The sequence below is a fragment of the Tamandua tetradactyla genome, chromosome 5 (assembly GCF_023851605.1).
Source record: "Tamandua tetradactyla isolate mTamTet1 chromosome 5, mTamTet1.pri, whole genome shotgun sequence".
Lineage (NCBI taxonomy): Eukaryota > Metazoa > Chordata > Mammalia > Pilosa > Myrmecophagidae > Tamandua > Tamandua tetradactyla.
Window position 1 is genome coordinate 12,928,441 of NC_135331.1, and position 15,255 is coordinate 12,943,695.

Genomic DNA, 15,255 nt, shown 5'->3' on the forward strand with positions numbered 1-15,255 from the left:
AGATTGCTATTCATTTATGTTATATGAATAGCAGACTCACTGTTCAAAGACAATTATGTAATTGAATGTGTGACAATTCCAACCTCACATTCTCAGATCAAAGTCATTTCTAGCCACCAGGGAGCTAAGTGAACACTGCTGAGTCCTGTAATCCACATCCACGGGCCTTGTACCTGCGGGATGTCGTCATCATCGTCATCGTCACTCTCATCATCTGCAATGGGAGGCGGATGAGGGTCTGGGCCAGAGGTGATGAAATTCTCATAGCTGAGCTCTACTTTATAGTGACAGGAAGTGTCACTATCATATTCTGTAAAAAAGCATGACAACAACGAATTCTAAGCAAGAGCAGAACAGAAAAATCATTAACATGTCATCCTTGGATAAACTGGATTCTCTTAATTGAAATGACAGGAAGGATTTCTAGTATTTTGGAGATTTTTAAAGCACAAAATCAAGGAATAAATGATCATCTATAAATACTCTGAATCCTAAAATAGTTTTCATGGGAATAATTTATTCCTTATATTCATATAATTTGGAAAGTTCTTCATCGTGAGAAAAAATTAAACAGACTCTTAAATAGTTTGCAAACCAGTATCATGCGGGCCAAACATGTCTGAAGACATCTTTAGTGTGGGGAGTTAACTTTTCTCCATTGCACTATGAAATGTTTCAAAAAATCAGAAAAGTGGCATAGCATACAATTCTATACCCACCACCTAGATTGAAAATGAACAATTTTCTATACCTGAGTGACCTCGTTTTTAAAACAACCTAAAAAATGGTCAGCATTTAAAAATTAGATTTCATGTAAAATTCTGAGTTTTTAGCTGTCATAAAAACTAGATAATCTTCCAGGCTTGCATTTTCACAGGGCCATATTCTGCTGGCACTGACTGGACCTGGGGATGAATCTTTCAGTTTAATACAACTCTTCCAGCTCCCTATTTCTTTCAGCCGGCTTTGCAGATGGGTACTTGACTTTGCGACTCCTGCTCATAATGAGGATGCCCAAGTGAAAGGGGTGTATGGAATCAGCAGCATTCACTCCCTCCCCAGGAAGCAGTGGGGCCCTAGGAGGAGGTTGCTTACGTTGCTGAGCAGTAGCAACAGCAGCAATCCGGCATGGTGGCCCATGTGTGCCCGGGTCCGATGCTATACTAGTGCCGGCATCGTTGTCACTGTCAGAGGCCATGGCAAAAGGCAGGGCTTCGAAGTTAGCGCTGATCTCTTCTGCCAGGTCGGTGCATAGGTCAGCAGCATTGCGGTGGGCCTGACCTTCAGCATATGCAAATGGGCGGGAGCCAAAGTTAGCCCGAGTTTTGGTGTTCTGGAAAGGAGATCAAATAAAGGATTTGGAATGATTCAGTTGTTTAAGAAATTTTAAAAATTTAATTTCTTTAAATCGTCAGGTGAATGTCAGTAAATGCCAAACAAAAAGAAAGGCTCCGAGTAAGGTACAACATGGGAACCAGGCAGCAGGGCTGGCGCAGCTGCATATACTGGTACCAAGAGCTCTGGCCAAGCCATCTCTGTTACCTTCTGTGCTCATCATGCACGCTTTTGTTCTTTGCAATTCCTGGTGACCTTTCTCCTTCCCAACACTACTCTCTCCAGCTTGAGACCACTACACATGTTATTCCCTCCACCTGGAACATTTTTTTCTAGTAAAGACCAGTTACTATTCCAGATCCAGCTCAAATATGACTTCTTCAGGTAACGGGGACATGATCAGATTTGCTTGGTACTTATTTCCATAAAGTCTTATGATTCTTGTACATAGCATTTCTTCCAGTTTGGAGTGATTTACATATATAGATATCTGTATGTGATAATCTGATTAATGTCCAACTCTTCCAACTGATCATAACTCCATGAAGGCAGAGGCTATATCTATTTTGCTTATTGTTATATCTCCAGGGCTTAGCTAGGCATATGCACTCAGTAAACAGTTGTTGAATAACGGAATGGAGCAGGTTGAGAAATGCTGCCTTAAAGTTCGGCATCTTTAATTAATTCACTCAACAGACAGAGTGATCAAAGATAGGATCAGAAACATATTCAGGACCAGATGCTACAGGGTCTTGCAGACTCTGGGAAGCACTCGAACTTTCTATAATGGGTGACCTGGGAAGCCAGTGAGCGGTCTAGAGTGGAAGAGTGAAATGATCTGACTCACATTTTTAAAGGATCACTGTGGCTGCTATGTTGGAAAGACATACAAAAGAGCAACAACAAGGTAGGAAAAGGAGTTAGGAGAATATTATATTAAGCCACCCTAAAAATGATGGTGGCTGGGCCAGGGTTTTAATTGTGGAATGGGATAAGCGGTCAGATTCTAGATGCATTTTGTAGGTACAGCCAAAAAGGCTTGCCGACAGACTGGATGTGGAGCATGAGAAAAAGAGGTGTCAAGGAAGACCTCAAGGTTTTTGGCCTTAACAACAGGAAAGATGGAGTTGACATTTTCTGAGATGAGGAAGGCTAGGGAAGAAGCAGATTTAGGAGTGGGGCAGTTACGCTCAGTTTTAGACCTGTTACCTTTGAGAAGCTGATAGATAAGACATCAATTTCAAGATGCTTCCTAGGGTGCTAGATAAGTAAGTCTGGAGTTTAGAGAGAGGTCTGGGCTGGAGATAGGAATGTCAGAGCTACCAATCTGTTCCACGGAACAGTAGATTCTAATAGGTTCTGTGCTGGTTTGAAAGGATGTATGTACCCTAGAAAAGCCATGTTTTAATCCTAATCCCATTTTGTAAAGGCAACCATTTCTTCTAATTCAGCACTGTATGTTTGAAACTGTAATTAGATCATCTCCCTGGAGATGTGACTTAGGGAGTCACATTTTGATGTGATCTTGATGCAATCTTGAATGATCAACAGTGGTTGTTAAAATGGATTAGGTGGATATGTGTCTCCATCCATTCGGGGGGGGTCTTGATTCATTTATTGGAATCCTATAAAAAGAGGAAACACTTTGAAGAAAGTAGAAGATTCAGAGAGAGCAGATAATGCTGCAGCACCACAAAGCAGTGAGTCTATCAGGCTGTGCTTTGGAGATGAAGAAGGAAAATGCCTCACAGGGAGCTTCATGAAACAGGAAGCCAGGAGAGAAAGCTAGCAGATGAGACCATGTTCACCACATGCCTTTCCAGATGGGAGAGAAACCCTAACCATGTTTGCCACGTGCCTTCTTACTTGAGAGAGAAACCCTGAACTTCATCGGCCTTCTTGAATCAAGGTATCTTTCCCTGGATGCCTTTGATTGGACATTTCTACAGACTTGTTTAAACTGGGACATTTTCTCGGCCTTAGAACTGAAAACCAGCAACTTATAAAATTCCCCTTTTTAAAAGATATTGTTTCTGGTATATTGCATTCTGGCAGCTAGCACGCTAGAACAGGTGCTCTTCACAAAACAAAAAAAGTTTCATGAATAAATATGTTTGGGAATATGCTAAACATAAATATGTGTTAAATAAAGTTGAATTTCTGAATCTTTCCTGAGGGATTCCTCCCGAGCATCTGACAGTGACCTCTTGGGTCACTTTCAAAACTTATTTAATCACAGAATCATTTTACTGACATTTCAAGAAACACCAGTTTCCTTGGGCTATTTAGGAAACACAGCTAAATGGAGTTGAAAGCAGTTAAGCCCTTAAGTCTCTTGATTAAGCATTGTCCAATCCAAGACTGTGGGTTCAAGGCAAAGAAAGGTGGGCTCCTTTCCTTCTGTCATTGCCCCCAGGAAGGGTGGATACTTTTTAAGTTTTTCACTCTTGTTAGGAACACATTACTCAGGAGAATCTGTTTTCCTTTCCAAACCAGATAACCTGCCTTTTTCTGAATGTGAACCACAGGCCACATCCCACCAGAGACATCTTCGAGATACGGTGAGAGGCGTTGCCCGCAGTATGTGAAGTACACACGGCCTTTGGCTGGCTGCCCTGGAGGAGGCGGAGTCCCCTCTGTTCTCTCCCAGCCAATTCCTGCCACATCACCTACGGCACAGGAAAATAAGGGAAGCAGCACATTTTCCCTCTTTTATTGACGTCCCAGTTGCAACTAGTGGGACAGTGACACATACCACTGACTCTCTTATTTATTTATGCCCTCAGTTATATCTGAAAAGGACATGGAGTAACTCATTATATTTAAATTATAAAGCAGTAAAGTCAGACAACAGAAATAAACAATTTTAAAAAGACAAGTCAGAAACTATTCATAAAGAGGAAAATACCTAGTGTCTGAGTTCAGTTGGTTCCCGTGATTACACCCTAAATTTAGCTTTTAATTTCCTGGCAGCCAACACAAAAAGGGCCAAACATTGGGTATGATTTAAGAAAAAAAAAGATTATTGTAGGTTTTTCTATTGAGATGTGGGTTACTTACAGATAATATTTATCATGTATATAAAGGGCCTAAAGATAAAAGGGTAATATCTGTAAGTTTGTGGAAGATTTAGAAACGGTCTTCAAAAATAGATTTTAGGGGGTACAAAGGGAGTTCAGTGGTAGAATTCTAGCCTGCCATGCAGGAGACCCGGTTCTGATTCTCTGGCCAATGCCCTTCCTCACACCCCATGCCCCAACCCCCCCAAAAATTCAACAAATGAAGCTATGTAATACCAGGATAGTCACACGGAAAAAGAATGAAATGTGACCCCCATCATATAGCATACAAATAGAAAAAAAACAGATTTTAAAACTCAATCCTCTAAGCTAGAGGTATTCCATCATATCACATCATGCTCCCTCACTTCCATGTTTTAAAGTATTTTTGCTGGAAGCTAAGGTCATACAAGCCACGCTACTTTCTGATGAGGCAACTGGTTACAGGGATAGAACTTAGAGAACCAAGAGAAGCATCTCTGTTACAGCAGCTCTCTTGCATTGGCTGCCCTCTGGTCAGCTGCCAGGTGTGGCCTTGTAAGTAAGCAAATTATTGTAGAATTCTTCAATAAATGCATGCAGTTCCAAGGTTTTGTTTTTGATCACAGAATGACATACGCTTTAGATACCACTAGAATGGAAACTTCACCAAGGCATCCCCAGGGCCTAGAAGACTGCCTAGCATGTAGGAGATACTTCATATGTCTCTGTTGGTGAATAAACACCACAAGTGTTGATGCAGAGGTGGAGACTTTATTGTAAAAAGTGGGCTCCTGATTCCTCTTCTTTTCTAAGAGGAGAAACAACTTTGCTCTGAAATTATTCAAAGCCATAACTTGACCATAACTGAAAACTCAGTTCTCCCTAGAAAAGTACAATTTAATAAGCAGCTTCCTCAAGGACAAGTGACAGCAAAATTATCCCAGACCATCTATCACATATAACAATTTAAGTTTTACCAGAGATGATATGAAGATATACTGTCTGAAAATAATTAGCCAACATGTTTTGTTGCTTCTAATGTTAAGAAGACAGTGTTTATATTTTGCTATTGCTGGAGCAGGGGGACTGATTCCAATTAATTGACTGTACTATACAGATTAAGTTATTTTATGGAGGCTAGAAAAAAGGAGGGAATAGATGTATTTTCTATTGTTTTTCTTTACTGATCAATTGTCTGTGTGACTGAAGTATCTGCACAGAATATTTATAAAAGCTAGACCAGCGTTCAGGGCATTGACAGCAAAGCACAGCACACACCTACCACTGATGCATTTCACAAGCACCTCGTGGCTAATGGTCAAGTTCTCTTTATTTGAAGCTATTCATCTGTTTGTACTGAATAGCTAATGAAAGATCAAACTTTAGAAACAAAATTTTGATCAGAATTTTCTGAAGGTGGATGAATGGAAGCAAATGTGACTCGTAATTTACCAAATGGAGACTCTAAATAAATGATAATGGCCTTGGAGAATTAGGGTTTTGATGTAAACTAGGGAACAATATTAATGAGTATCCGGTTTTCACTAAAAGATAATTTGGCCCTTTCAAACTGCTAAATTTATTTAAGTTCAATTTATTTACACTCAAACCTGGAACAACAAAAATACACAGGGTTAAAAAAGTTCCCACTGCACTTACCAGGAGAGAGAGTCACGTCTAAACGAACGCTCTTCCACTGTAATAAACTGGATCCGTTGTAGTGCACAGCTCGGCCATTGCTTAGAAAAAAAATCAAAGTAGGAAAGTCAAAGAACAAGACTAATCAGTCAACAAACATGAAGTTAAGTAGTGATTGGGGGTGGGGGTGGGAATGTGTGTTTACTAGCATAAGAGTAATTAGAATTCCTCTTTCCCTAAACACAGATACATTGCTAACTGGTATGTTACACATGTTTTTGGGTAGAGATTATCATTATATTACTTTAGTACTAAAACACCCAAGCCAGTATTTTCAAACTGTATGCAAAGGAAAAAGGGATCTGGGTTTAAAAGCATTAGGAAACAAACAGCCATTTACCTGCAGAATTACAGCCACTTACTTATGGAAAAGACAAGTGCCCACTGGATTAGTCCACGCCCCATCTCGCTTTTCTGCTTCTGTAGCAAAGCCAAAGGAAACTATTGGTCCAGTGTCATCATCAGTATCTCCATAGGAAACAATTTCAATTTCCCAGTAAAAAGATGGGGCCTGAAGAAACATAAGCACGCAGACAATCAGAGGGCTCAGTCTGGGTCCTGCAACTGGCTTTATCCTTCAAATTTGAAAGAAGGCAAAAGGCAGCATCTCTTGTGATTTCTCACCTGAACTGGCAGTGGTGAGGTGGCATAGATAAATGTACCTCGGGGCAGGCCTCCACCAGCACTAGGGTCAGCCAGGAAGGTGACTGAAGTAAGGTGAGATGAGAACATGCAGGCTCGGACAGGTGGGAACACTCGCGAGGGGCTCCAAGTAATCTCTTTGGGCTACATTAGGGAAAAAACCCTTGTTCAGAAGAATTGCAAACACAAACCTCTTTATTCACTCAAAGAAGAAAAATAATTTTTATCTCATGGTATTATAATTCAGGTATGAGCCACCAATTTCACCTTTTTATTCTAAAGAAAAAAATTGAAAGCTGCTGCTCAAGACTTTGATACACTGGACTACTGGACTATACCGATACACTGGACTATTAAATTGCTATTGGTTGACATGGAAAAGTATTCTGCACCAACTGGAAAAAAGCTGGATATGAAACAGCAGGGACAGCAGAAATCCAGTCTTGTTTAAAAAATTACACGTACAGCACAGTGAAGGTAACTGGACAGGCTTTCTTTGACATATTTCTAACTCTTTATTTTGAAATAATTTGAAACATATGAGAAAATGCAAAAACGATACAGTAACTCTTGTATACCCATACCTGGATGTACCAACTTTTTTTTTTTTAATGGCAATTTTTGCGGCAAACTTAATAGAAAATACAACAATCACTCTTAATTCAGAAAAATAAAAGGTTGCGGGCACCAAAAAACTTTACAGGCTTACTGCTATTAAGAATGGACAACTGACTCGGTATCCCCAAGTTGGCAGTTTATTCTAAAAAACAATTACCCCAGTTACAACAATTTTCTTCCTTGTCCAGCATTTCCTTAACAGAAAAAGTTACAAAATTGGGGAGGGGAGATATGTTATCATAATTAATCAACTTTAAAAAAGTTTTATTAATATATAATTCATATATATATGAATACCCATTTTAATAGTACAATTCAATGTTTTAAAGTATATTTATAGGGCTGTGCAATCATTACCAAAATCTAATTTTGGAATTTCCGTACTCATTAAAAGAAACCCCATGCCTTGTTAGCAGTCACTCCTCAGTTCCCTCTATCCCCAGCACCTGGTTAACATTAATCTACTTTCTGACCGTTAAGGATTTGCTTATTTCAGACATTTCATATAATTGGAATAATAAAATGTGTGTTTTTTTGTGACTGTCTCCTTTCACTTCACATCAAGTTCTTGAGATACATCCACCTTTGGGAATGTATAATTCCACTTTGTAGATGTATCACATATTGTTTATTCACTCATCAGCTGATGGACATTTGGGTTGTTTCCATTTTTTGGCTTATGAATAATGCTGCTATGAACATTCGCAGATGCACCAATTTTAACATTTTGTCACATTTGTTTTTTAATTACTATTTCTCTCATTTTCTCTATATACTTATTAGAATGAAATGGATTAAAGATCTAATTTTTTCAAACTTTCTTTTTCTGTCATTGATAGCATACAAAAATTATTCACAAATTATTAAGTTCTGCTCCTTTGCTGTAAATTTTCAATATTCAGAATGTCAAACCAATGGGCTTTGACACTCAGATGAGAGCATGTCCTTGCACACACTGCACCTCCAAGTGGCTTTGCAAGTCCTCAGTCCTTTATTAATGTACTACTGTGCAGTGTTTTTGTTTCTGTTTTAATTTTATTAAGATATATTCAATAAAATAAAACCCATCTGAAGTATGCAAACATCAGCTCACTGTATGCATACATCCTCATGATCAACTTTAGAACATTATTATAACTCCAGGAAAGAAATAAAAATAAAAAAGAAAACCCAAATCCTCCCATACCCATTAACAACAGCCCCAACCCCATTATTGACACATAGTATTGGTGTGGTACATTTGTTACTGTCGATGAAAGAATATTAAAATAATACTTTTTAATTTTTTTTAACTTTTTAAATTGTATAATATAACATATATACAAAGCAAAGAAAGATAAAAACAAAAGTTTTCAAAGCATTGGGCTTTTTTTAGAATAAATCCCAGTAGTTTATTTTAAACTACTTTTATATTATCTATTAATTTTTTTTTTCATGGGTAGAGTCCAGGAACTGAACCCGAGTCTCTGGCATGGCAGGTGAGAACTCTGCCTGCTGAGCCACTGGGGCTCATTGCCCTGCGTGCAATGTTTTTAAATACAGTTGCTCTTATGACACTTGCTGCAGACCAGAAGGGTTTACCTGTCTCCGGTCAGCCTGCAGTGGAGGCGGTGGGGGCCGAGCACAGTCCCGGTACAGCATCCTCAGCCGTTCACACTGGACTTCCACAACCGGAAGTCGCTCTCCTGGAGAGGCAGACATGGAATCCGTGAAAACAACTTCTAAAACCCCCAAAGTAGGCTTGAACTTTTTTGCAGTAAGGGCAAAATACACTTACAGAGACTATTCAAAGTTTTACAAAAGAGTAAATAAACAGTATGAGACATTTTTGCCTAGTACACATAGCTCACTAGCACAGCAGTGTGGGCAAGGGCATGGACCCTGGAGCTAGGCTACCTGGATTTAGAATCTGACTCCATCACCCAGTATTTAACATCTCACAACATGCGGGGTTAATAGTAGCTATGCTTCACAGAGTTGCTGGGAGAATGTGATGAAATAATGCAACTAGATTCCTTAGCCAAGTCCCTGGCATATCGTAAACAGTTAAGAAATGAAAGCTATTATTCTTATCATCTAATAAGTGCAAGCTGCTATTCTGATCATCTAAGTTTATCTTTAAAGACTCTAATACCTTTTAAACACCTCCTTTGAGCAAAGCACATTGCTAAATGTTGGTGAATATGAAGACACATGAACCAAAGCCCCTGCTCCCGAAAGGAAACTTACACTCTGGGAAGGGAAATAAGACATATGCACAGACACAATGCAGAACACAGTATAAGGATATAGTATGCAATTATGTGATGTAAGGAACAAGTACAGGCACAGATGAATGAAAGATGACTTCATGCCTGGATGTAGGAAGGCATAATAGAGACAATGTTAAGTTAGATTTTACAGTAAATGGGATTTCAAGAAGCAGAGAAGGAAGGAAATTCTGAGTAGCCTGGTATGAGAAAAGGTCTAGAATACTTAAGTGCAAGGTATCTTAGAAGTACCTCACGCCATAAACAAAAATGAACTTCAGAGGTGTGCTGGTTTGAAAGGATGTATGAACCCTAGAAAAGTCATGTTTTAATCCCAATCCCATTTTGTAAAAGCCAGCCGTTTCTTCTCATCCCTATTCAGCACTGAAAGCTTGAGACCATAATTAGATCATTTCCCTAGAGATGTGATTTAATCAAGAGTGGTTGTTAAGCTGGATTAGGTGACAACATGTCTCCACCCATTTGGGTGGGTCTTGATTAGTTTCTGGAGTCCTATAAAGGAGGAAACATTTTGGAGAATGAAGAAGATTCAGAGAGAGCAGAGAATGTTGCAGCACCATGAGACAGAGTCCACCAGCCAGTGCTTTGTAGATAAAGAAGGAAAATGCTTCCTGGGGAGCTTCATGAAGCAGGAAGCCAGGAGAGAAGGCTAGCAGATGATGTTGTGTTTGCCATGTGCCCTTTCAGCCGAGAGAGAAACCCTGACTGTGTTCACCATGTGCCTTCCCACTTGAGAGAGAAACCCTGAATTTCACTGGCCTTCTTGAACGAAGGTATCTTTTCCTGGATGCCTTTGATTGGACATTTCTATAGATTTGTTTAATTGGGACATTTTCTCAGCCTTTGAACTGTAAATTAGCAATTTATTAAATTTCCCTTTTTAAAAGCCATTCTGTTTCTGGTATATTGCATTCTGGCAGCTAACAAACTAGAACAGGAGGGATCAAAGAGTATAAGAGCTAAAATTAGAAAGCTCCTAGAAGAAAAACTGGGTGCAAATCTTCAGGATCTTGGATCTGGCAACTGTTTCTTAGGTCTGACATCAAAAGCATGAGCAAGAAAAGAAAAAATAGACTGGGATTCACTGGACTTCAAAAATTCCATGCATTAAAAAAGGACATTATCAAAAAATTGAAAAGACAACCTACAGAATGGAAAAAAAATATTTGTAAATCCTATCTGATAAGGGACTTGTATCTGGCATATTCAAAGAACTCTTACAACTCAACAATAAAAAGAGAAAAAAAAATTGATGCTTAGGGTGCATGGGTGGTTCAGTGGCAGAATGCTCATCTTCCATGCAGGAGACTTGGGTTCAATTTCTGGACCATGCACCCAAAAAGAAAGAAAAAAAGTAAAGAAAAGACAACCTAATTAAAAATGGGCAAACAATTTGAATAGACATTTCTCCAAAGAAGAGAGAAATGGTCAATAAGCACTTGAAAAGATCTCAACTTTATTCATCATCAGAAAAATGCAAATCAAAACCAGAGTGAGATACCACTTCACATTCACTAGGATGGCTATAATAAAAAAAGACAGATAATAACAAGTGTTGGCGAAGATGTGAGGTTCCAATTACATTGCTGGTGGGAATATAAAATAGTGCAGCCTCTTCAGAACACAGTTTTGTAGCTCCTTAAAAATTAAATATAAAGTTACCATATGACCCAGCAATGTTACTCATAGGTATGCAACCAACAGCATCAAAAACATACGTCCATATAAACACTTGTGCATGAATGTTCCATAGCAGAATTACTCACAATAGCCAAAATGGAAACAACCTAAATGTCTATTAATTGATGAATGGATAAACAAAATATGGTTATGTCTATACAATGGAATGGTATTCAGCTATAAAAATGAATGAACTTCTGATATGTTACAACATCGGTGAACCTTGAAAACACTATATTGAATGAAAGAAGTCAGCCACAAAAGGCCATATATTGTATGATTCCATTTATATGAAATGTCCAGTATAGGCAACTTCATAGAGACAGAAAGTAAATTAGCAGTTGCCAAGGGATGGGGGGAGAGGGGAATGGGGAATAAAACAGGCTTGGAGTTTCTTTTTGGAGGGATGAAAATATTCTGGAATTAGAGAGTGGTGAGAGTTTCATAACTCTTTGAATGTACTAAAAACCACTGGCTTGTACCCTTTAAAAGATGAATTTTATACTATGAGAATTATATCTCAATTGAAAGAAAGGACATCTTAGTAGGACTAAAATGTAGCCCATTAAATACAAAGCAAAGGGTTTGTTTATGGTGGTAGTAAGAAAGATTTATTCATTTATACCATAACCATAGACACATAAAACACCTAAGAGGGGACAACGCAATACGATGATATGAGTTAGAAAGAAGAAAGATGAGGCAGGGGCAAGATGATGGTATAGGGAGGTGCAGAATTTAGTTAGTCTTCTACAGCTGCTAGTAAATAGCCAAGAACTGTTTGGAAAAACTGTTTGAGGAAATTCCGTTATGGGACACACATCATACACCAGTCTGGAATGGGTGGAAGGGCAGAGATCACAGGGTAGAACTGTAAGTCTCCCAAACTCTGGAAGCTGACGCCCCTCCCCCACAGGCACAGCAGGCTGTTGTGGAGTCACTCCCATGGGAAAAAGAAGCAGTCTCTACTAAAGGCAAGGAAAGGTGAGATCAAGCAAGCTTCAACTGTGGATTTACTTAACAAATCTGGAATGTTGAATACAGGCTCCAAGGAAGCAGAAAAGGAACCCTGAGGTCTCTCCTTACAGAGAGGAGGTGGGGCTGCCACAAAAAACAGAACCCCAAAACAAAAAAACCCAGAGACTTTTGGAGTTAGATGAGCTCAGAATACTGGAGAATAGCTGTGCTCCTAGAAATGGGGCTCAAAGAACCAGGTACCAACTCCAACTCTTATGTGACAAACCTGGGGGTCTGGGGACCAGCTCTGAAAAGGATTTTTTTTTTTTTTTTTTTTTTACATTTTAGCAGCCCATTAAACAAAGCTTCAGACATTTTCAATTGTTAACACTGGCCCAGGCAAGGGCAAAGTTAAGATCTGAAAGAAAAAAATAACTAGTCAAGTGAAAGAAATAATTCCCTAAAGGGCATATCTCCCCTAAGAAGAGAATGTGGGGGTAGGGGGTGGGCAGGGCCCAGCTTCTGTCTCAAACATGTCCCTGGCAGGGACAGGGTCAGCTGAAAATTAAAGGCACTGTACCACTTGGTGCCAGTGGGGAGCTGTGGGGTGATAAGCACCACCTGCTGGGCAGGACAGGAAAAGCATGGAAATAAGTCTGCTTCATCAGAAAGACTGGCAACCTGCTGAGTCTCATCCACAGGGAAACTTGGTACTGATTACCCCCACTTCCTGAGTACTGAGTCTATCTTATCTGGGAAAATCTGATTGGATCATTCCTATCTGGCAGAGCAAGAACCAGAAAAATAAGAGGTGAAAAATCCTGATCAGTTAAAAAGAAGCTATGCTATGGGTCTAGAATAAATTGAACTGAATGCCAAAGAACAGACAGACAGCAAAGTCAACCAACAAGAAAACCCTAGGTAAAAGAGGAAAATGACTTCCAGAATAAACTAATAAAATAAGATGACTAGACATCAGCAAAAATCACAAGTTATACTAGGAAGAATGAAGATATGGCCTAATCAAAGGAACAAATCACCTCAAATGAGATACAGGAGTTGAACAACTAATTAAAGATATTCAAACAAATATTCTAAATCAAATCACTGAGGTGAAGAAAAATGTGGCAGAAGAGATTAGGATATAAAGAAGACACTGTGTAACCATACAGAAGAATGTGCGAGCTTGAAAAAACAAATGGCAGAACTTAAGGAAATAAAAGGCACAACAGAAGAGATGAAAAATACAATGAAGGACATACAACAGCAGATTCAAAGAGACAGAAGAAGGGATTAGTGAACTAGAGGATAGGACATCTGACATCCTACACATAAAAGAATAGGTAGAAGAATGGAAAAATATCAGCATGGTCTCAGGGAACTGAATGACAACATGAAGCACTCAAAATATATGTGTATGTGTGTCCCAGAAAGAGAAGAGAAAATGGGTAGGAAGGTCAAAAGAGGAAATAATCACTGAAAATTTCCCAACTCTTATGAAAGACATAAAATTACAGATCCAAGAAGCAAGTGTGCCCCAAATAGAAAAGATCTATTCCAAGACACTAATCAGACTGTCAGATGTCAAAGACAGAGAGAATTGTGAAAGTAGCAAGAGATGCACGATCTATCACATACAAGGGAAGCTCAAGAAGACTATGCATTGATTTCTCAGCAGAAACCATGACTATGGGAAGGAATAATATATTTATGTTATAATATATTAAAAATACTGAAAGAGGAAAAAACTGCCAACCAAGAATTCTATATCTGGCAAAACTGTACTTCAAAAATAAGGGAGAGTTTAAAATATTTTCAGACAAACAGACACTGAGAAAGTTTGTATATGGGAGACTTGTTCTATAAGAAATTGTAAAGAGAGCACTATAGCAGATAGGAAAAAACAGGAGAGAGAGGTTTGCAGAAGAGTTTAGAAATGAAGACTATCAGTAAGGGTAAAAAGAGAGAAAAAGTAAGATATGACATATAAAATCCAAAAGACAAAATGGTTGAAGAAAGTACCGCCTTTACAGTAATAACATTAAATGTTAATGGATTAAACACCCCAATTAAAAGTCACAGATTGGCAGAATGGATAAAAAACAGGAACCATCTAGATGCTGTCTACAAGAGACTCACTTTAGACCCAAGAACAAAAATAGGTTGAAAGTGAAATAGGAAGGCTAGGGGCATGTATGACACCAGAAGGAAAGATACAGGATAAAAACTGAGGCTGTTTAATACAGCCAAACCTAGAGTGGACAAGGATGGTGATTAAATGTACAAATATAAGAAAGTTTTTACATGAGGGTGAACAAGTGAATATTAACAATGCAAGGTGTTGAAATGGGATGGTACATGGAAAAAATACAATCAGTGCAAACCAGGGTCTGTAGTTAACAATAACATTGTAATAAAGGCAATATACCAAAGCTAAATGCTGATACAAGAGGGATATAAGGGAGGGGTATGGGATTCTTGTTGTTGTTGTTGTCATTTCTCCTTTTTATTAAAAATTTTTTTTTATACTTCCTTTTTATTTTTCCTCTTCTTCCTCTGTGGAAGAAATGGAAACATTCTCATATAGATGGTGGTGGTCAATGCGTAACTGTGTGATTATACTGAGAGTCATAGATTGTTTATTTAGGATGGACTGTATGGTGTGTGACTAAAACTCTTTAAAAAACAAACAGAAGGATACAAGTGCTGGAGAGAGCTACCCCCATTCGTTGCTCAGATATGGCCTCTTTCTCTCTATAAGCCAACATTGCAAGCAAACACACTATCCTTCCCCCTACATAGGACATGACTCCCAAGAGTATAAATCTCCTAGGCAATGTGGGACATGATTCCCAGGGATGAGGTGGCTCTGGCATTGTGGGAGTGAGAAAGCCTACTTGACAAAAGAGCAAAAAGAAATGAAACAAAATAAAGTTTCAGTGGCTAAGAGACCTCAAAGAGAGTAGAAAAGTAATTTTGGAGCTTATTCTTATGCATTGTACAGATATCCCTTT

General features: G+C 38.8%; 1 protein-coding gene across 5 annotated transcripts in view; it reads right to left on the reverse strand.

Annotated features, from left to right (window-relative positions):
* The window catches only part of HECTD4 (HECT domain E3 ubiquitin protein ligase 4), a 282,965-nt gene that overhangs the window by 62,291 nt on the left and 205,419 nt on the right, over positions 1 to 15,255 (reverse strand). For all 5 annotated transcript variants that reach the window (XM_077159888.1, XM_077159886.1, XM_077159887.1 and 2 more), the window contains exons 45-51: positions 8,916 to 9,019; positions 6,699 to 6,860; positions 6,437 to 6,585; positions 6,036 to 6,115; positions 3,841 to 4,004; positions 1,096 to 1,333; positions 174 to 310 (exon numbers count right to left, since the gene is read on the reverse strand). In XM_077159888.1, the coding sequence (XP_077016003.1) occupies positions 174 to 310; positions 1,096 to 1,333; positions 3,841 to 4,004; positions 6,036 to 6,115; positions 6,437 to 6,585; positions 6,699 to 6,860; positions 8,916 to 9,019 (1,034 nt within the window). The remainder of the gene's footprint in view (positions 1 to 173; positions 311 to 1,095; positions 1,334 to 3,840; positions 4,005 to 6,035; positions 6,116 to 6,436; positions 6,586 to 6,698; positions 6,861 to 8,915; positions 9,020 to 15,255) is intronic.